This window comes from Misgurnus anguillicaudatus, chromosome 21 (assembly GCF_027580225.2).
Source record: "Misgurnus anguillicaudatus chromosome 21, ASM2758022v2, whole genome shotgun sequence".
Lineage (NCBI taxonomy): Eukaryota > Metazoa > Chordata > Actinopteri > Cypriniformes > Cobitidae > Misgurnus > Misgurnus anguillicaudatus.
In genome coordinates this window covers 30145884-30169140 of record NC_073357.2, presented here as the reverse complement: position 1 = coordinate 30169140, position 23257 = coordinate 30145884, and the positions used below count along the sequence as shown (strand labels likewise).

At 37.6% G+C, this 23257-nt stretch overlaps 1 protein-coding gene across 1 annotated transcript in view; it reads right to left on the bottom strand.

The window, feature by feature from the left end:
- The window catches only part of rras2 (RAS related 2), a 51557-nt gene that overhangs the window by 7078 nt on the left and 21222 nt on the right, over nucleotides 1-23257 (bottom strand). Inside the window, exons 2-3 of the mRNA XM_055201728.2 lie at nucleotides 6039-6126; nucleotides 3671-3773 (exon numbers count right to left, since the gene is read on the bottom strand). Of these exons, the coding sequence (XP_055057703.1) occupies nucleotides 3671-3773; nucleotides 6039-6126 (191 nt within the window). The remainder of the gene's footprint in view (nucleotides 1-3670; nucleotides 3774-6038; nucleotides 6127-23257) is intronic.

The window sequence follows — 23257 nt, the reverse complement described above, 5'->3', positions numbered from 1 at the left end:
TAATTCCCAAAATAACCATCTACAGCTTTTTTACTGTGACTTTTCGCGCAACTAAGGAAATTAGCATTCTTATTTGATCAAACGTGCCTATTTTATTTTCTCCTAAACACTGCCATGGTTAATAATTACTAATGTTCTTGTAACTTGTAAATCATTTTAAATTATTGGTTTTTATATTTAAAATTATATGATTATATATAATATAATTATATTATGCTAGATTTAACAGAAAGCACTATACACATTTAACTGTGTGTGTGTGTGTGTGTGTGTGTGTGTGTGTGTGTGTGTGTGTGTGTGTGTGTGAGTGTGTGTGTGTGTGTGTGTGTGTGTGTGTGTGTGTGTGTGTGTGTGTGTGTGTGTGTGTGATTTAAATTGTTCAAGAAAAATACAGTAGTATCGGAATCGGCCGATACTCAGAATTCGGGTATCGGAATCGGATCGGAGATGGAAAAAGTGGTATCGGTGCATCCCTAGTTATAGAACAACTTTAAACTGGACAAATTGTACTGTTGCTGCAACCTGAGCAGCCTCCTAGCTGCTACAAGCACACTCTGAAAGTGGCTGTGGAGGGCCTGTTGCATCTTCATTCTGATGGTCAGATTTGTCTAATTTTTCCTAAGATGTGTGTAATTTCCAATAAATATTGCAAAACCACGAAGTGTTAATTTGATTTGCATTGTTTGGTAAATTGTCTGATCATGTGAATCTACGTATATTTTAAACCCAGAAGTGGTTACATAAAAAAACTGTGGTCAATTAACATGTAAAGTTACAAGTCTGTTGTATTGACAAAACGTTATATTCCATTGATCTGGCTGAATTTAAGTCACAAAAAAATAGTGAAATGATCTGAACAATATATATTTTCAAGGTGGTTCTTGTAAAGTGCAGTTTGCATGAATTATTGATGTTATAATATTAAGCATATTATTGAGAATTGTTTTATGTAAAGATATGATAAAGATCATATTTCAATTTGCACACATTTTATATTATATATTTTAAGTCATTAAAGTAAAATGACAATACGGAAAAGACGTGTGAAATTAAGCCTACAAAAAAATGTCTATCCACTGGTGAAAACCGAAAATAAATATGCTGTCTATCCAGAGATGAAAATATAAAATAAATACGCTGTCTATCTAAAGGTGAAAATATAAAATAAAATTGCTGTTCGTCCAGCGGCGAAAAAGGAAATTAGCGGCGAAACGGAAATGACGTAGGCTGTCTATCCACTGGTGTCCAGCCACTGGTGTCTAGTCGAAGGTGAGTCTGCGGGGCTGCAGCTGGATGCTATTGCATTTTACATGGAAACTACATAGTGTTGCTTTAAATGGCATGACACACACAATGTGTAAAAAATTAACACATCATTTTTTTGCAGTGCACATATTGTATTTAAACTTGTTTGGTTATGACACATATATGTACTAGTGGCTTGCTGTCAATGACATCAAACATTCACCTGGTTTGAATATTTGCATAATGTGAATGACATTTGAAACTTTCAGTAAAAAACTACTTAAATTTCATAAAATGTTACTGTATGGTTTCGAAAGAGCCCCTTTAATGTAAAGCCCAGAGGGATCAGTTTTTGTGACATTACTTCTGTAGTGTTTCTGTCTATTTTGGCCACTGGGAAAGATTTTAAAAGTCATTCAGGTTTACTTACTACACAATGGTGAGTAAATAACAGAATATTGGGCTGTGTATACTGGGTTGAATATTCTTTTAAACAAAACACTTGGGCTTTACAGACACATTTTGAGATTTTGTTTAAAAAAAAAAAACGAGAAAAACATGTTTTAAAATGTTTCAAGACATTTCCCCAGTGTATGTGAAGTATTAGCTCAAAATACCCCATAGATAAATTATTATAGCATGTTAAAATTGCCACTTTAAAGGTGTGAACAAAAATGTGCCGTTTTTGGGTGTCCTTTTAAAATGAGCTGATGAACTGCAAACTCAAATTGAAACTCAATTGTGCTGTCAATTATTCTCTCTCTCTCTCTCTCTCTCTCTCTCATACGTTACATAGGGAGCGAAATATAAATGACCTATTTTTTTCAGATGCTTGCAGACAATGGTTTACCAAAACAAAGTTACTGGTTTGCTCTTTTTCACGTTTTCTAGGTTGATAGAAGCAATTATAACACTTAAACATGGAAAAGGTGTTTTCATGATATGTCCCCTTCAAAGGGACACTTTAGGCTCATTTTCCAGCTCCCCTAGATTTAATAATTTAATTTTTACTGTTTTGGAATCCATTTAGCTGATCTCCGGGTCTGGTCGTACCACTTTTAGCATAGCTTAGCATAATCCATTGAATCTGATTAGACCATTAGCATCGTGCTCAAAAATAAAGAGTTTCGATATTTTCGCAATGATATTTTGCAGTGCCTGAAAATAGTCCCCTGCTATTAAAAGTTACCATGGTACGGCATCAAATTCTTTGATTGTTATGCCAAAATGAGAGTATAGTTCCTAGCCATATTTTCCTAGAAAATCGCAAATTTAAATTTTCCGTCGGTCTTGTACCTACACAAGAGTCAAGTTTTAAATAAGAAAAATATCAAAACTCTTTGGTTATTTTTGAGCGCGATGCCAATGGTCCAATCAGATTCAATGGATCATGCTAAGCTATGCTAAATGTGCTAGCGCCAGATCCGGAGATCCGCTGAATGGATTCCAAAACAGTAAAAATCAAATGTTTCACTCTAGGGGAGCTGGAAAATTAGCCTATTTTCAAAAAAATGTTGTGTCCCTTTAAGAGCTTTTGCTATATTTATAAAGATATTTGTAAAATAGTTTGTAAAAAATCCAGACTCAATTATTATCATAAGAAGACTTTAACAGGCCCCTTCGTCACAGTTCTCGCCTCAACGCCCTGCTTCCAAATGTAATAAAAAAACTAGTAAACAACATGCACACCCACAAAAAGACAGATCCTCCTCTCCATAAAACTTAAAAGGCATGCGAGCCCACCCTCCCGGCTGCTGACCGGCTATCTCCCAGTGTCTCAGGCCACAGAACTGCATTACAGTACACAGGATGACAGGAGGTCACTCAGTTCTCATGTCGCTGCTATAAATTTTCCAATAACGCTGTTGGATTGCTAGAAGCCATCGTACGGGGAACACAGTGTGTGTAAGGAGGGGACGGAGGGACATTATTATGGGGTCCCCGCTGATTCTAACACTAACAGTACGAAGAGAGCGCGGCAGTTTAAATGTCATGCTGGATAAGGAAATACTTGTCAAAGACTCCAGAGACGTTGCGAGGGAGGCCTTTGCCATCAGCTCTGAGCGGGGTAATGTAAACGAGGGAAGGAAAGACTGTTTACAGCAGAAACACAATGTGGGAAGCACCCTAAACGGGCACAGATACACACTAAACGGCTGAACATACCACACACGCCCACCACATTTCTCAACCGTGCACGCTAAGAATGTTTGCGAGATCTATTTATTTGCATGAGGCTGCGTGTCACAGACAAAACAGACACAAAAATTAGCATACCTCTAAATTTGCACACACGACGGTTACAGAAAAGATGAATGAAGGCGGGAAGAACATGAAAAACTGAGTGAAACTGAGAGATACAATGTTGGGGAAAGGAGAAGTTATGGTGAAAGTTAAGAGAAAGCACAAGTGAAACGTTGCTCACCTTCCCCGGTCTGTGACAGAGAAGACGAGGAGGAAACCCTCCCCTGTCCTCATGTATTGTTCTCTCATGGCTCCAAACTCTTCCTGTCCTGCTGTATCCAGGACTAACAAACACAGGACAGCCATGTTAGTCACCTACGACTGCACACACAGCTAACTAAGCACTTATAAATGAACACCACCCTAAAACAGTTTGATCAGAATGATCTCATGTATAGTACTGTGTGTGTGTCTATTTATTTTATAAGTTGAAAAAAATCGTACTTGATTATTACAGTTAAAGGGACAGTTCACTTTCTCAAACTAATGTTGTTCTAAACCTCCATAAGTTTATTTATTCTGTTTTAAAAAGATATTTTAATAAATTATATTTTTAAATGGTAAGCACACAGTACTTATTCCATAGTAGGAATAACAAATACTATGGAAGTCAATGGGTACAGTCAACTGTGTGCTTAGCAAAATATCTTCTTATACAGGTTTACAGCAACATAAGGGAAATAAAATGATGGCAGAATGTTCATGTTTGGGTAAACTATCCCTTTATTTGCAAAGATTGTGTGTAAACCTATAATAATTTTCCAAATTATTTTGACTAGTAAGTCTAAATACACTCACCTAAAGGATTATTAGGAACACCATACTAATACTGTGTTTGACCCCCTTTTGTCTTCAAAACTGCCTTAATTCTCTGTGGCACTGATTCAACAAGGTGCTGAAAGCATTCTTTAGAAATGTTGGCCCATATTGATAGGATAGCATCTTGCAGTTGATGGGGATTTGTGAGATGCACATCCAGGGCATGAAGCTCCCATTCCACCACATCCCAAAGATGCTCTATAGGGTTGAGATCTGGTGACTGTGGGGGGCCATTTTAGTACAGTGAACTCATTGTCATGTTCAAGAAACCAATTTGAAATGATTCGAGCTTTGTGACATGGTGCATTATCCTGCTGGAAGTAGCCATCAGAGGATGGGTACGTGGTGGTCATAAAGAGATGGACAAGGTCAAAAACAATGCTTAGGTAGGCCGTGGCATTTAAATGATGCCCAATTGGCACTAAGGGGCCTAAAGTGTGCCAAGAAAACATCCCCCACACCATTACACCACCACCAACAGCCTGCACAGTGGTAACAAGGCATGACGGATCCATGTTCTCATTCTGTTTATGCCAAATTCTGACTCTACCATCTGAATGTCTCAACAGATATCGAGACTCATCAGACCAGGCAACATTTTTCCAGTCTTCAACTGTCCAATTTTGGTGAGCGCGTGCAGATTTTGTAGAGGAGATGAGTGGTATCCAGTGGGGTCTTCTGCTGTTGTAGCCCATCCGCCTCAACGTGGTGCGTGTTGTGGCTTCACAAATGCTTTGCTGCATACCTCCGTTGTAACGAGTGTTTATTTCAGTCAAAGTTGTTTTTCTATCAGCTTGAATCAGTCGGCCCATTCTCCTCTGACCTCTAGCATCAACAAGGCATTTTCGCCCACAGGACTGCCGCATACTGGATGTTTTTCCCTTTTCACATCATTCTTTGTAAACTCTAGAAATGGTTGTGCGTGAAAATCCCAGTAACTAAGCAGACTGTGAAATACTCAGACCGGCCCGTCTTGCACCAACAACCATGCCACGCTCAAAACAGCTTAAATCACCTTTCTTTCCCATTCTGACATTCAGTTTGGAGTTCAGGAGATTGTCTTGACCAGGACCACACCCCTAAATGCATTGAAGCAACTGACATGTGATTGGTTGATTAGAAAATTGCATTAATAAGAAATTGAACAGGTGTTCCTAATAATCCTTTAGGTGAGTGTATATAAATATAATCATCTTTGAAAACGTTTGCCTAATGCCTCTAGAATTTAATGCCTCTAGGACCGTGGTCTCCAACTTGTCAATGAGGTGCGCGCCAAAACACATTCTATTAATAGGCTCAATTTTTTTTATTTTAGCTTGGCTTCTTTTATGCATGTTAACATTTTAAACAATGATAAAACATATCAACAAGTAAAACAAAAAAGTTTTGAGTGGACTATCAAAAAAATTAGCCCTCCAGATTGTTTTATCCATAGTGTTGGAGACTCCTGTCGTACAGTCTTGCTCAAGCATACAGTAGTGACTCAGCCTTTTGGTTACTCGTCCATATGTTTAACCACTATGCCACACTACTTCTACTGTAGCTGAAGCCTCCATATTTAGACACTGGTTTGCACAAGGATGTATAACACACACAGAATAACAACAAACCACAGTTATTCAACTCTTTGACATATCAAAGCAGATCATTTTTGAGAAGTTTGTAGTTCTCCTAAATCCTGTGTGGGTTTGCCTGACAGTTCGATTTCCTCAAACATCAGTTTCACTTACTGTCCAGCCGCGCAGGCCTTTCGTCGATCACACACTGCTTTGTGTAGGAGTCTTCGATCGTGGGGTCATAGTCTGTGACGAAGTATGACTAAACATAAAAAGAGAAACAAAAACACATGATCATTACGTCAAATTCTCTGGTCAGATTTTCCTAAAACCACTTTAGAATTTGTTTTAGATCACAAGACATGATTTCATGTGTAAAACAAGTTTCCTTGCAAAGTGTCTTTATAGATAAAACAATAGTCTTTTAGTTGAAGACAGACTGGGCATTGGATACACCCTGGATTCATCTCCTATGTTTCCAGCACAAAACCTCAATGACCTCAAATTACTACAATCGTAAAGAGTAGCATTTGTTTTGAAAGCTGCACTAAATAAGGGCCCAACAGAAAAGAAAAAGAGGTCAGGCCTTGTGTGTATACTAGTGCAAAGAGTTCATGTCAACATTGTATCCGTAATTAACCGCAAACGCTAACATTTTTCCTGGGTGTTTTGAACTTTTTTCGCCTCCGCAGGCTCGAAGTTTCCATGCTAATCTAAACACAGTATCAGTTTGGAGGGAAGGAGTAGTTGCAGGGATGCGTTTTTGACATTTTTCCCATGTTTGTATGCCTCTCTTCCCAAGAGGCTGTTTAACTGATGACAGCTGAATGGTATGTTCAGGCTTGTTTCTGTGTCAACTGAACACATGATCACACAAACACAACAATGCCAATGGAGTAGCTTTCTATTATAAGTTAGACTACTGATGTTGCTGCAACCATCTGTTCTTAGCAGTGAAACAAGAAGCACTCTGAAATGAAAGTGGTTTTTTTTTTGTTCTGCTTTTTGCATAAACCACTCACCTCACAGAATTATGAGAGTAGTATGGTTTGAAATTTCGTGTAGACTACATGCCAACACTGCACACTTGTTTTTAAAGCTGTCATGCGAACTTAAGCCACTCTATCGTAATCGCTTTTTAAAACATAAAATTGTTCTTATCTTTATACATATCTTATGCAAGTTAAAGTGAAATTGGACCTGATATCTCAAATTATAAATAATAATTATACACTGTAAGCATATCGTTGGGAATCGAGGTAAAGAATTTTGAACATTTATTGTTTATCTAATTGTTATCTAACAATTAGAAGGTTACATATTGCAACTTTAAAAGGGCATAAATGTGTTCGGACATTAATGTGTATCGGCAGTGTGTGGACACAACAACCCTCCAATAAAATAAATACACCCTCTTTTTTTAATCCCCATGCCGTTTTGATTCTCTTGTTAATGTGACGTCACACAAACAAAGCCCCGCCCACAGCCACTGTCTTTACCCAAAAGCTTTTCTTAAAGTGTTTGCATTGCTAATGCAGCTAATATCCTATTGTCTCAAGCCGGTTTCACACCGCAAGCGTGAGCAGCGCGTAAGCGGCGCATGTTTTTTTCGCCGCCCATGTTAACATGTTAAAGCATGCACACCGCACACGTGAGCAGCGTGTGCTCGCGTGACAGGAGCGTTGCTGAAGCGATAAACCGGTAGACATGATTAACCGGTAGAAATTTGTCAACCGGTAGAGATTTTGGACTATCGTCTCTATGAGGGTTACGCGCCCGTGTCATGCTATTGTGCGCGTGGTCACAACACTGTAAAAAATAAATTGTTGGCTCAATGAATTATTTTTTAGTAACTAGTTCCACAGAAATTTTACGTTCACTCAATTTCTGTCTCCAAAGTGTTACCTGGATTGATGTTTTTTAGTTGGCCCAAATTTGACTCAAATATAAAAAAGTATGTTGGCTCAATTAGCTTTATAGTTCATTCAACTAAAATGTTTTAATCAGTTGAATCTTTAAAAACTTACAGCAAAGACTCTGTCAATTAAAATTTAAGTATTTACTCAATGTTTTATGTGTTACTTCAATTAATATTTATTATTTGGAATTTTTTAATAACATTTTAAATGATTTACCGAATAATTTATGCTGGTGTTGTAAACAAAATAATTAACTTCAGTCACATAAAAACAAAAGCTTTTTATTCACTTATTCACTTATCATACAGACTGAACATACAGAATTAAGTCTTCTTTAAATAGAGGGCATAAAACAGTCCAAAAAGCCTCTAAAGTCAGTCAGAACATCTCCAGGGCCATTTAGGAGACTTTCCTCAGCCAGTCCAAGCGGAGACTGTCTCTGTATCCTTCTGGTCTGCCTCTCTCACATCATCTCCGCTCTGGTTTGATAAACAGAGGAATATAAACACACACACATACATAAATAACATGTTTAATATAATAAAGTTTGACGGTGAAAGACTTTATTCTCTTAATAACGACGTTAATGTTAGGCCAAATTTCCCTCAGACATCACACATAATTAAACACTATTGGGCGGTTTTCTCGGACAGGGCTTTTCACTGACTAAAATAACTTACTGACATCTCTTAACATATGAGTGCTATTGTTTTGTCTCAAAATGCACGCCAGTATTGTATTATATAAGGTTTGTTTGTAAAAATGTCCCAATTATAATAAAGACCGAGTTCTAAACTCTGTCCGGTAAACCAACCCTATATCAAGGCTATCTTAACTAAAATAGCTCCACTTTACTTCGGACACAACATAACACACTTCTAATATATCTTTACAAAAATATCATTACAAAAACGTCGAGTATTTGCGTCTTTGCCAATTAATATATTCTAAAATTAACATTTAATTACAAACACTTACCTGACGCGAACTTGAGGAAACGGCTGACTTGTGTCCTTCCTTGTGTGAATCAGTAACAGTTAAGTGATTCCAGCTGTTGCGTGCGGATTGATCTCAGATGAAATGACCTGTGATCCAGATCCTTCCGAGTTATAACATTTTAAATTCAAAATACACAGACGCACGCGCATACATACATACGTACACACGCGCGAGTACGCGCGCACACGCACGCACACGGGTACACACACGGGTATATTTAGAAGTTTTAAGATTGTTATGATATTGGGACTATTTCTCCACTCGCACCTTCAGCTCTGAAGTTCAAATTCGCAGGCAGTACGCAGCCCAGTTATAACAAATGTGAAAGATATGAAATATAATTCAACAGCGATATCATTTAAGTGCAATCCTAAAATATGATTTAAAACATACCGGTAAACCTTTTACTATTAAGTTTAAGAAATTAAAATGAATTAAATCGCATGTTTAAACGCCACAGAGATATCAGAGCCAGCAGTCGATTTCTGATGGGCTTGCCGAGGCGAGGCTGCGCTGGGCGGGGTGTGAGCGCTTAAGTGTCTGTGATTTTCTGGAGCTCTTCTCCGTCCGAAAGTGTCCGAGCACATTTTTAAATAGACGCTATCTTTATTAACCGACCGCATATTTAAACTTTAAGCACATACATTCACGCCTGAACAACTCTTAAAATTACATTTTGTTACCAAATAACAGTAATATTGTAAGCATTTTGTTGTCAGGAAACATAGCTGTCATAAGTCCACATATTGACCAGATTTGTCTTAATTAGTTCAGTCAACATAGCCATTCTGAATGTTGACTGAATTTGAAAATAACAATTCACTTAATAATTTAAACACAGATTTATGTAAACTTAAAATAATATGTCTACTCAACTAAGCCCAAACAAGACAATTGGTTTAACTTATATATTTTTGCCCTTCCAACATTTCATTAATTTGATTTTTTACAGTGAAGAACGTAACGTCTGTACACGTATTTAAGCAACACAGTTTTAAAACAAGTTATTTTAAGCCATTGAAACAAGATCTATATGCGTGCGCTCTTTCTCTGTGTGAGGAGCGCGCAAGACACGCAACTGCTGCTCTTTCTGTCTGTCAGGAGCGCGCAAGTCGCGCAACCGCTGCTCATTAAGCTCTTGAGCATTTTTCTTGAGCTTTATTAGCCTTATATACACACATGCGCCATTCCCGTCTTTGCAAGTATCCTCATAAACACGACCATTTAGGGCTTAAGAGAGAGTGAACAGCTAAAAGAGTAAACGCATGTGTAACATTGGGTCCGGAGTCCGGACTTTGCTCTTAAAGGGGAAGTTACCTAATTTTGCTCCTGTCTGTCACTCATGTTTATGAAACTACTTTAAATAAAAAATATATACACATACATGCATAATTATTTATTATCATTCCTTTATCATTGACTGTTTATCTTCAGAGAGCTTGAGTTTTGTTTGTTTTTATCTTCTTTTTATGCTTTTATAAGGTTTTTGTGTGAATTATGAAAATTTCTATGGTATTAAAGATTTGAATAATAGAAAAACCTTATTAAAACATTTAAAAAACTCTACCGTTATACATATCGTTATAATGATATAAAATGAATCCTATTGTGATAGAAGATTTTGGTCATATTGCCCACCCCTACCATAAAATCATGAATGTGACGCCAAGTCTGTTTCAAATAGTCATAACTTTAAAGGTGCAGTGTGTAATTTTTAAAAGGATCTCTTGACATAAATGAAAAATATTATACAAAACTATATGATCAGGGGTGTATGCAGACCTTTCATAATGCACCGTTATGTTTTTATTACCTTAGAATGAGATATTTTTATCTACATACACCGAGGGTCCCCTTACATGGAAGTCGCCATTTTGTGCCTCCATGTTTCTACAGAAACCCTTAACGGACAAACTTTTTTTTACTAAATTGTCTCCGACGATGACATGTTTGTCCGATGGCGGCTAGCATAGCTCATCTATGCGTTTCAAATGCAAGGGTTGAGCATTGGACTGAGCCGTTGGTTGCAATGCGCAACCTCACCACTAGATGCCGCAAAAAGTTACACACTGCACCTTTAAAGAAAGCAATTAAATATAAAAAAAAAACACTGTAGCCAGAAGACTGCGCTGTCATTCACTCTCTGCCCAGCACTAAATTAATCCTCATCTATCTTAATTATCTTCATAGAAATAGATACATCTATAAATCTAAATCTTATGCTTACACTGTTGAAGGGAAACACGACTGCATCATGCTGTCAATCACTGAGTGAATTTTTTATTTTAAAGCTTCAGAGAAACAGATTTAATAATGTGCCGTGGGCTTTTATGTCTATAATTGTGTCTATATCTGTCATTACACGGATCAGAACAACACAAAAAAATGTGGATTAAACAAATCACAGTTATATAAATTACACTGACCATCAAAAAGCATCTTATTGTGTCTATATCTGTCATTACACGGATCAGAACAACACAAAAACAATGTGGATTAAACAAATCACAGTTATATAAATTACACTGACCATCAAAAAGCGTCTTGAAGAGGTTTTGCTCATAATTGCGTGTAAAATAAAGTAATGTGAACTTGAGATTTTTATACTGTTATTAAACTGCACCGTATGCGCTGCAAACACAGGCGGTGTTAAAGCACAATGGCCAGGCGCGGCAAACCCTATTCTCACGCGCTGCTCACGCTTGCGGTGTGAAACCGGCGTCAGACTGTATTGATGGAATACTGACCTATTTTTAACCAAAAGCACTCGCTGTCTGTTGGTAAGGTAAACAGCACATTTTTGCTCCCTTCCAAATAGTACATACTGAAACAAATGATCTGTGTGGTATTTTGAGCTGAAACTACACAAACACATTCTAGGCACACCTGGGACTAGGGATGGGACGGTATGAAAATTTCATATCATGATTATAGTGACCAAAGTTATCACGGTTATCAATATTATCATGGTTATGTTAAAATAGGCCATTCGTGCCAGTTCCGCCGGACACGTCCCGAACATGTTTTTCGGGTTCGTTCTCCGGAAGTCGCGGTGCTTGACCGCATACGTCTTCGAGGTTCTCACATTTCAGTTAAAATACATTAGAAAATTATGATTTATTTATTTAAAGACATACAATCATTGAAGTTTCATTCTTACCTTAAAATGTAACTGTTGCTTTTCTGAAATTAAACCTAAAATATTAAACCTTGATGACGTATGCGGTCAACCAACGCGACTTCCGGAGAACGATCCCGAAAACATGTTCGGGACGTGTCCGGCGGAACTGGCACGAATGGCAACCCTATGTTAAAATGAAATGGAAATGTTTAAAAAGAACTGATACACAACTGAAAACATCTGAACAAGTTTTATTTTTGAAACTTACAATTTAATATTTCATGTCTCTGAAATTATTTCTGTGGTAAATAAATAAATAAATAAATCTGTCTAATAAGTTTAAATGAATACAATACATGATCCCTTAAATGCCTTCTTGTGCAAAAAACTGTTGCTTGGGCGCGCCTGCATCAAACTGATTCTGGCTGGAGAGGATTTACCGCGAGTTTTCAAAATCACGGTAATCAAACACGGTTATAATGATAATTAAATTTTAAACGATAATACGAACCGTCAGGACATTTTATCGTGGTTAATCGTGAAACCAGTTATCGTCTTATATAACATCTCGTATAAATGTGCATAATATGTGCCCTTTAAGTACACTGAACAAATAAACGCAACTCATTTTTCATGAGCTGAACTCAAAGATCTAAGACTTTTTCTACGCACACAAAATATTCCTCTAAAATATGGTTCACAATTCTGTCTAAATCTGTGTTAGTGAGCACTTTTCTTTTGCTGAAATAATCCATCCACATCACAGACAAAATGATTATTGCACAGGTGTGCCTTAGGCTGGTCACAATAAAAGGCCACTCTAAAATGTGCAGTTTTACTGTATTTGGAGGGGGTTAGGGTTAGGTTAGGATAGGATAGGAGCTTTCGAGTTAAGCTCATGAAAAATCTAAAGTTTATAATTTTGTTCAGTGTAAAAATACAGTACCTCCTTAAATATGATAAATTAAACTGATAAACAAATTCTTTTTTTTTTAGTAAACAGTTTTTTTAGTAAAAAAGATTTTTTAAAATCCTGTAATGTGAGCCCGTCCTAAGTCTTGTGTTGTTTATGTTTAAAACAAGTGGGAAAATAGGGCAAAGGAAAAACAAAAGCTCAAATTACACTATGGGTTTTCATTACGCACTATGTACACTGTGTATGAATTTCAAAAGGATTGTATCACTTTAAATGGAACTAAAAATTCTTTACTAGCCATAAGCGTAAGCAAAGACAATCAGAAGATGAGGACAAATGACGTCAAATGCATAACACAATGTGAGTCATGGAAAAACAAATTGTACGTTCATTGAACTTCTGATGTCAATGTTACTTGTGACCGTGAGCACATGAAGTGTGTTACATATGAATAAGTAAATAAGTGCATCATCTGGGTACTTATACTTCTCATTGTTGGAATGTGCCTGTATAAACACTACTCAGACTATTTATGCTAAAAAAAAGGGTACAGTAGAACACCACTACCTATACAATTTGAGACAAACCTTAAGGTCTACTCTGATTTAAAGCTGCTAAAACAATTTCGAAAATAAGTTTTAAAGTAATGTCTGTGTTAACAGTGGAAACAGTGTTTCCCAAAACACTTCCCACATATACTCAAATGCTTCCTTGTTGTCAAAAATAGTTCTCCTCCATTGATGCTCATTCAAATGTAAGTACTGTATTCAAAGCTTTGACTGGCAGACACCTGCAGGCTGTGTTTAGATTCCTTGTTGCTGTTTACAGAGCCTATGGCTATGACAAAGACAAGTCTGATATTTGTGACCCTGGATCACAAAACTAGTCATAAGATGCACAGTATAGGGGCCGACACCATGAAAAATGCTCAATTCATTTGAATAAAAATTGCTTTTGAAAATTCAGGAGCCTGTGATTGGTGGATTTCGCAAGTTGTAATATCCACAATGCTCAGATGAATAAGCTGAATAAGGGGCGCTTCACATTTCTTGTCTAAAAGCGCAGAGAAAACGTGCCTCTTTCCTCCTCCTTTCCAAGGAGCTTGGAAAAAATCCAGATAATTTACTCACCACCATGTCATCCAAAATGTTGATGTCTTTCTTTGTTCAGTCGAGAAGAAATTATGTTTTTTGAAGGAAAACATTCCAGGATTTTTCTCATTTTAATGGACTTTAATGGACCCCAAAACTTAACACGTAATACGTCATCACGTCAAGAGGTCACGGATGACGTATTCGAAACTACGCCCCAGTGTTTACAAGTGTGGAGAAAGAGGACCGTTCCGACGTTGTTGTATGTGAAATGATACTTCTTAATGTCTTTGTGTCAGTTTGTTGTGTAGCCTCTTTTGGAACGGCTGAAATTCCACAAGGGGGCGTATTTGTTCCTCAGACGTTGCACAATAAACATGACATCCGAATATATTCATTATAAATCGTGAATGAAAAGTGAGATTCGAACGAATGTCCGTTAGTGAACTAATTGTATACACTATTTATATCGTAATTCGGTCAGAAACGTCAAGATTGTGAGATGAACAAATCGTTTTGGATTAAAAGGCTTAGATATTCCATTTCCTTGGACTTTTGGGGATTTATGAACAATTTGTTTTGGAATTTCAACGAAGCAGATACAGGGAAGATTTTGAAGGTAAGTAAATATCTTAAATCGGCGCCGCCCGGTTCAGGTAACTAACAACTAGATTACAGTTTTATGACTGCTAAAAATCATATTATGCTTTGTGTGTGCGCATAATGGAATACCAAAAGTCTAAGCTTTACAATGATATGCCGCATGACCGTATATTTAGAAGATTTAATGCTTCAAAATTACAATGACGTAATGCAGCCTCACGTGCAAGGGAGGGGGTGTACCGTGTACGGCACAGTGTTCCTTATCAGGTTAAAATGGTCCACAAATGTGCGTTTCATATATGTAACACGTGACCTTTACAAGGCATTACGCAATTACATGAGGTAGCACTGGCGTGTCACACAACGAGAAGTTGTGGTTTAAAAGTGCATTTTTTCTCTTCAATCGTTTCGCTAAATAAGACCCTTATACCTCGTTTGAAATCGTTTAGATTCCTTTGAAACTGCAATTTTAAACTGCATTAAAACTGTTAAGTGTTGGGGTCCATTAAAATGAGAAAAATCCTGAAATGTTTTCCTCAAAAAACATAATTTCTTCTCGACTGAACAAAGAAAGACATCAACATTTTGAATGACATGGTGGTGAGTAAATTATCTGGATTTTTTTAAGATAATGGACTAATCCTTTAAGGGCTGCTATAGCGTCTGTCTCAGTATTGTGTAACATTGTGCCGAGCACCCACCGGCGGAAAAAGAAAGCGGTGCCTATGTCATACAGGTATATTTGTAGCAAAAGCCAACAATAGCCAACAATTTGCGGTTTTCTTTTTAATGCCAAAAATCATTAGGATATTAAGTACTAAGGTTGCTAAGGACTACATTTGGACAACTTTGAAGGCGATTTTCTCGATTTTTTTTGCACAAAGGCTAGAAGCCTTATTTTCTTTTAGGTTTATCACACAGAATTCATGATAAATTTATGTATTTTATAAAATGTCATAAAACTGGGGCCCGCCTGCACCATCTCACCGTCCCCAGTTTGAGAACCATTGCCTTAAAGGATGTTTACACATTTTTAGTAGTGAAATAAAGTCAAAGACAATTAAAGATAAAATATTGCTAGCAAGTACATTTCATTAACAGTAAATAGGCAAAAAATATTATTTGAATTACATGAAAAACTTTGTTAAAACTAAGTGAATGGGTATGTTGGCGTCTGTGCATAGACAAAGAAGCCGGTAACTCCTTGCTCTATCTTCACAGTGATTCTTTCAAACAGTAGATCGTCTGTATGCAACGCGCGCAAGACTCCATCACGTCCACTTTCCACTGTTCAATAATTCATCAGCAGTGCTGCATATGCAGTCGACTTCATCACTCACTCTGCGCAGTGGGAATACAAGCATGATGAGGTAAGACAGACAGACAAGCAGCTAATTCCAACAAAGTCGATCTTTCTAGCGTGACACCTTTGTGTGTCAGTCACAAACATGTTTATGTCATGAGCATGCAAACAAGGCCCCAGAATGAGTGTGCATCAGGGCACTGAGTGAGAATGAAAGTGACACTTAAGATTTATTTCAGTAAGTGAGAACTTCAAAACACGAAAACATCAATCAGCGTGATCAGTGCAGCCTTTAGTCACAATGCATTTTGGGAGTTTCTATGCCCTGCTCCTGCAGAACAACGCCTCCTAAAGCTCCAGTGTGTCTGACCTCACACATGACCACACACATATACCGCCGTACATATAAAACTAGTTTAGTGCAGACTCCTTATTAACTCATGGATTTCTTTCAAATATATGACCATGTCTGTAAAAACCTAGCAAAGTCATTTATTGTCATTTACAGTTATCTTTATTGTGCTGTACTGTACTATTTACTGTTACTATACTGTTATACATAACATTCATGTTAGGGCTGGACGATATGACCAAAATCTTCTATCACGGACGGTATGATTCGTTTTGTATCATGGTAACGATATTTATCACGGTAGAGTTTTTTTATGTTTTAATAAGGTTTTTCTGTTATTTAAATCTTTAATACCATAGAAATGTTCATAATTCTATCAAAAACCTTATACAAGCATAAAAAGAAGATAAAAACCAACAAAACTCAAGCTCTCTGAAGATAAACAGTCAATAATAAAGGATGTAATAAATAATTATGTATGTATGTATACAGGAGCAAAATTAGGTAACTTCCCCTTTAAGACGGATCCAATATACTGTTACACATGCTTTTTTTCTTTTAGATGTTCACTCTCTCTTAAGCCCCAACTGGTCGTGTTTATGAGGATACTTGCTAAGACGGGAAATTTATACACATTATGTATTTAAGGCCAATAAAGCGTGAAAAATGATCACAAGCTTAATGAGCAACGGTTGTGCGACTTGTGCGTTCCTCACAGACAGAAAGAGCGCACGCATATAGATCTGTTGTTTGTGTTTTAATGGCTTAAAATAACTTGTTTTAAAACTGCTGTGCTTAAATATGTGTACAAACGAAATTTTTTTGTGACCACGTGCAGAGGAGCGTGACGTGGGTGCGTAACCTCGATAGAGATGATAGTCCAAAATCTCTACCAAATTTCTACCGGATAATCATGTCTACCGGTTTATCCCCCACCCCTAACTCATATCTTAAATTTAATTTGTATATTAGTTAGGGATGCACCGATAGGATTTTTTTGGGCCGATACCGATTTAAACAGACAACTTCTGGACGATACCGATGCCGATATTAAACACTTGTGTACAATACTATACAGTTGGTCTATTAGCTAGTTTATTTCTGCATCAAATTATTTTTACTGAACATGGATTGGAGCTAATTAACATTCAACTGACCATATAAATATTGCTACTTCAAAAAAAGTTGGACTTCTTTTCCCCCACTAAAGTACAGTTTCTTTCTTTCATTGTCCAAGACATTTGAGCCAGCTCAACAAAGGTATTCTGTCGGTGCTTAAGTATAGTGCACACCAGAACATTAAATCATTTTAATTGAACAACAGACATGCAACTCATTGCCTTTATGAGGTAAATTAATAAACAATCGGTATCGGCCTTCCTTGTGCTATTGCCGATATGCCGATGGTTTCAAATCCATCAAAAATCGGCCGATAAATATCGGCGGCCGATACATCGGTGCATCACTAATATTAGTCACACACAGTTATACACGATACAACCTGCAGTGAAATGTAGGTATCTTTAACTCTTTCCCTGCCATTGACGAGGGATCTTGTCAATTAAGAGAAATCGCTTCCCTGCCAATGAAGAGTTTTTTCAGCAATCCATATTTCCGTTATTATCTACTAGGTGGTGCTCTTGCAATTTAATATCTACACTCCAAAAACAAACGGTGCTATATAGCACCAAAAGTGGTTCTTTGCTCGTAACCATAGAAGAACCGTTTCCAGTGCCATATAGCACCGGTGAAGCACCAGTGAAGCACCTGTGTAGAACCATATAGTGCTATGTAGAACCAAATGTGGTGCTATAGTGGTGCTATATGGCACCAATATGGTTCTACACAGGTGCTTCACCGGTGCTATATGGCACTAAAAACGGTTCTTCTATGGTTACGATCCAAATCAACAGTTTTGGTGCTATATAGCATGTTTGTTTTTTTAGAGTGTATATATATATATATATATATATATATTTGGGTAGAAACCTGCCCACATTCGAGAGATGATAAAAAGAGAACATATGAAGATAGCATGAAAAGTTTTTTGTTTGTTTAAAAGCAGAGGGTCTGTCCTTTCATTTGATATATTGTATGTTTAAGTATTCAAAGAACACAATTTTCTGAAAGATATTTGTGAAAATAATAATTAAAAATGCTAGCACTGGCTGGCAACTTTTTTTTTTAGAAATGCTGTCGGAGAACGAGTTAATATAAAATATTTTTAATACTGACTAAGTAAGGTCATGTCAAAGTTTGAATGCTCCTAATCTCATAATTAAATTTTGAGACTTTAGCCTGGATTTCACACACGCAGGGTCACATACAAAGCTATTTAGTACTAAACATACCCCAAACCCTCACAAAAGCCTGCTGACATCATTCGATTTAAAGGAAAATCGTGATTTGGCAAGTGATACTGAGTACAACAAACCTTTTAAACTTATGACAGCAGTATTTTATGAGTAAGATTTGGTGAACTTCTGAGGACAATTATTAAGTATAGCTAAGTAAACCCACACCAACACGCACACACAGTCTGGTTTGGTTGAGAGGCAGGCAGAAAGGGACTGTGGTTTGAATAAAGCCTACATTTCAAAGTCAAACAGTAGCTGCGGGTAGCTGCTTAGCACTGCTCACCTGTACATGTTTCCGACCCGCTGCCCACCTGTCCTACCTCTGCTCTGTGTGACAGCATGTCTCAGATGACCTTCATCAGACATGTAAGAGGACCAGCAGTCCAGAACTAATGGCTGACTCAATGGGTGTCCATCTGTATTTGCCCCCACACAAACACACAAACAAAATGAAATTCTTCCACAGAGACCACAGCTTTCTGTCTCACCCCGTATGTTCAAAACAACCATTCTGGACAACAACACAAATCACAGCCAGCTCGTCACCACAAAAACAATAAATCTACTATTTAAACCACTGAATTCAGCCAAACTGTTGCTGTCATGTCTGCTAAAGTGCCGCTCTGCAATTGTACAGATGATCCCTGGTACAAACACTGTAGTCATCGGTCAAATCACTCAGCATTTTTTTTTGTGCAAACAGCCTGAATGCTCTACAAATGCTCTCTGTGCCAAGGCGTACCAATTAAAGGGCTGCTAGCCAAAATTTTATTTTCCAACTCTCCCATTGAGCCACCTGACATAAAGTATTCTGGGAGAGGAAAGGCCCACCCCAGTGAATCGAAACGAACAGGGCACCTCCACCATTACACTCGACTTTGGCCTGAAGGAAGGAAACTCCACCTACAAGGCCGGCAGCCAGCAAAGTACAGTCCTCGGGGTGGTGATGATGTCACAAAAGAGATATTCCCGATCCACCCAGTACACACACGGACACTCCTTTCCACATATGCTTCTCTTTCGCTTTTGACACCACCTATCCCACCATCCATTCATGCATCCTCTACCCACCCAGTGAATTCATATCTTTAAACAGTAAGAACTTGTGTGCCCCAGAACAAAATAGGTCAAATCTGGTCAATGTGATGAATGTCTACAAGTACAAAAAAGGGGTCTTTGTGTTCTCATATAAAAAGGAGGTACATACCAGTAACTGTTTTTGACAATAAAACACATGAAAAAACAAAAACATGTGGGTGGGTGTGCACCAAACTTTGTACCCACTTCCTAACCCGAGACGCCTCTAAAACTGTTCTGTCTAACACATATTTTAGATATAAATCGCATATAAAACGGAATGTAAATTGGTAGGGATTCTTTCTATGTTAAAATCAACAAATTATTCTTATAGAAAAGAAAACAAAATAATTGTATTATTTAAAGTGCACCTATTTCATGCTAAAAAACAACGTTATTTTGTGTATTTGGTATAATACAATGAATTTGTGTGGTTTATCGTTAAAAAAACATTATTTTCCACAAAGCGTACATTTTTGTAGCTCCAGATTTCACTCTCTTCCTGAAACCCACAGATTTTGTACAAAACTCATCGTTTTGAAAAGCCCTTATTTGGCCAGCTAATCTGTACGTTGTGATTGGCCTGAATACCTCTGAATACCTCGGAAATATGACGCTCCTTACCATGTTTGAAAGATTTGGTCACAATGCAATGCTAACAGGAGTTAACTCACAGGCTGTGAGTCAAAGCGAGATGAATTATGATAATGTCGGTCTTGTCCACGTCAACAGGCCAGGAAGTAAACTGTTGCCTACAATCTGTGTATTTGTTGTAGCCCAAGAAAAGAGATTTACTTTGGAGACGATAAATCGCGTCATCGTTTACTTTGGGGTTTGTACCTTTTGCATATCGTTAACATGTACTAACACACACTTACACTAAAGAAAATGTAAAATTGTGAATTGGACCATAGGTACCCTTTAACACAGTTTTCATTATTATTAAGAAAAAGTTTATCTGTTATTATACACATCATTCACCCTCATGTCATTTTGACCCATATGAATTTCCTTGTCCTCAGATGAAGCTCTCAAATCATTCAAACTTTTTAATTCCATATAAAAAATGTATGAATGAATTCTAAATAAAATCACATCCAATTTTCTTTCATCATGACCTTTTCAGGAACAAGGTACCATAAAAAGAAAATTATCTTTTCTAATTAAACTGAATGATGAATTGCTCGATTGTTTACCTCACTTCTGTAAATCGCTTTAGATAAACTTGTGGCAGTTGTGGCCTAATGGTTAAAAAATCAGGCTTGTAACCCGAAGGTCAGCGGTGTGTGTTTACAACTCACTGCGATGAAGACGTCACATTTTGAGCATGGGCCACCATATACTAGACAAATCACATCACTTTCACTTTTTAAATTCACAATGAAACGAAAGTAGCGATTGTCTTATTTTCCCTGTGGTGACGTATATCCGACTGAAACAGCTTCAGAAATGAGAAAAGAGGTAGGGCGGGACTTGAATTCGTCCATCAAGATTTGATTGGATTGTTGGAAGTTGGGTCATTTTGCTATTTGCTCATCACTTCAATCTTTTCCCAGGATCCGCCCTCCCACCATTCCTCGTGACCGGAATAAAAGAGAGATTGTTTCGAGATGGGGAGGAGATTCTCATTTTTGATTAAAGATTATGAGTGCACATAATTTTTTTATATATATTTTTTTCATTTTTATTTCTTTGTGACATTAAAAGCATCTGCCAAATACCTTAATGTAAATCTAAATGTTAAACTTTGAAAACAATAATATAACCCAAACAATAATATAAGTAGGGTTGTGCCAATAGACAATTGTCAGACATATGGCCAATAGCGGGCTTTCATGACAATAGTTGCCGATAGTTATTATTATTATCATCATAGTTTTACATCAAAATGCACATTGCGTGTTTTCCTCGCACAAGAGGGTTTGTGAGCTTGTACTGTATGGACTTCTCCTAGCACTTGAACTTGTAATGTGCATGACTTGGACTCTTCCTTGGCTCGCACATAAGCTTGTAATATGCGCGGTATGCAATAGAAAGGTTGTTAGGCGTGCAGAGGTTTAAAACCAGCGAGTTTGGTGTTCCCGCTCTCTGGCACGCAAGAAATTTCAGAGCACCTGAGCTTAAAGATGTGCTTAGAGTAATGGCATCAGTTTTAGGAAGGTTGTGGACATGACAAAAATCAACTTCTTTTTTGTCCACCAATCAACAGACTTGTCATAAATGAGTAACAAATAAACAAATAAATAAATAAATGAGTAAACTATTGGCCCACTCCCCCGATACTATCGTGTATCAGCGATCTCACACCCTGAAGATAGGATGATCTCAAAATGGGGCATATCGCCCAACACTAGCCACACATCTACTCTTACATCATGAAAGTTGAGGTAAATGCTGACGTGGCTAAAGGAGCTAGTAATTTATTATTTTGTGTGTGCGCACGTCTCTGTGTGTGTGTGTGTGTGTGTGTGTGTGTGTGTGTGTACATGTACACTAGTGTGTGGAGTGAGTGGGTATTTAGGTGACAAGTGTATGGCTCGGAGTCAGGTTCAACACTGATCAGAGTTTTGCTGCTTTAATTAAAGCCAGCTGTTTGTTAAACAGCCAAATCACATCCACCCCAAAGGCACCATGCCAGACGTTAAACTGAAGCACCCACCTTTTTTCCCAAAGAGTTCATATATACGACCTCATACCAAAAAATGAAATAAGCAGGCAAAGCTGAAATCAGGAGAAGCACTTTCCTTACATATATTAAGGACAGACCTTTCAGTTAATGATACATGAATGTGTATGCCTTAAGAGGGTTGTTTGACCTGTATTGTCATAACTTTTTAAATACAGTAGACTGAATTTTCGCAAGCTATGCAACTTGTTTCCTAATTTGTTTGTGTTTTACCAGTCGGTTTGTAAATATACAGGGATGTTTGTTCAGAATATGAGAGCGACAGCACTGAGCCCAGACAACACTGTTGCGTGTCGGTTTGCTCGGCATCTGAATAACACATCCATGCAGAATTTCCATCTAGTTTACCATTCACTGTAGTTCTTTTTCCAACAGTACAGCTAGGAAACACACTGATGTGAGAAAGAGCTACTTCTGGGAAGGTTAAAATTAAATTAAAAATGCCAATGGGTTTTCATTATGTGCTCCAAAACACAGTGCAGAGAGAGAGAGACTCATATTCATCTTGGAATAAATTCCTCACAGTGCGGCTGTAAACCAGTGCCAGCGCAGAGACTGAAACCAATTTCTACAGGAAGAACCCTTGTCTTGTGGATAATGATGATGAAAAATAGGATGGCAAAGACAGGAAGGTCAGGGACACGTGACAAACTGCGACTTCTAGTATTTGAGCGATTCCCTGAAGCAATTGCCCCTCAGTTACACTTTCCTGTACACTAGCCAAGCACATCAATCATTCTGGGCAACATTTAACCAGCAATCTTCTTATTCAACTTTAACCGAGGTGACCTTTAGACATTCGGAGGTCTTGGCAATGCCGACCTCTGGGTGAAAAACCTGGCATTCGGCAGCTGTCAGTAATCACGCACAAATGGCCGTGATGAGAAGGTTAACGTGAAGCAGATGGACCACGTTGCGCTGGTCTTCACACGGGCCTTCACAAGGGCTTACGTTTACCTCCTGTTTAGT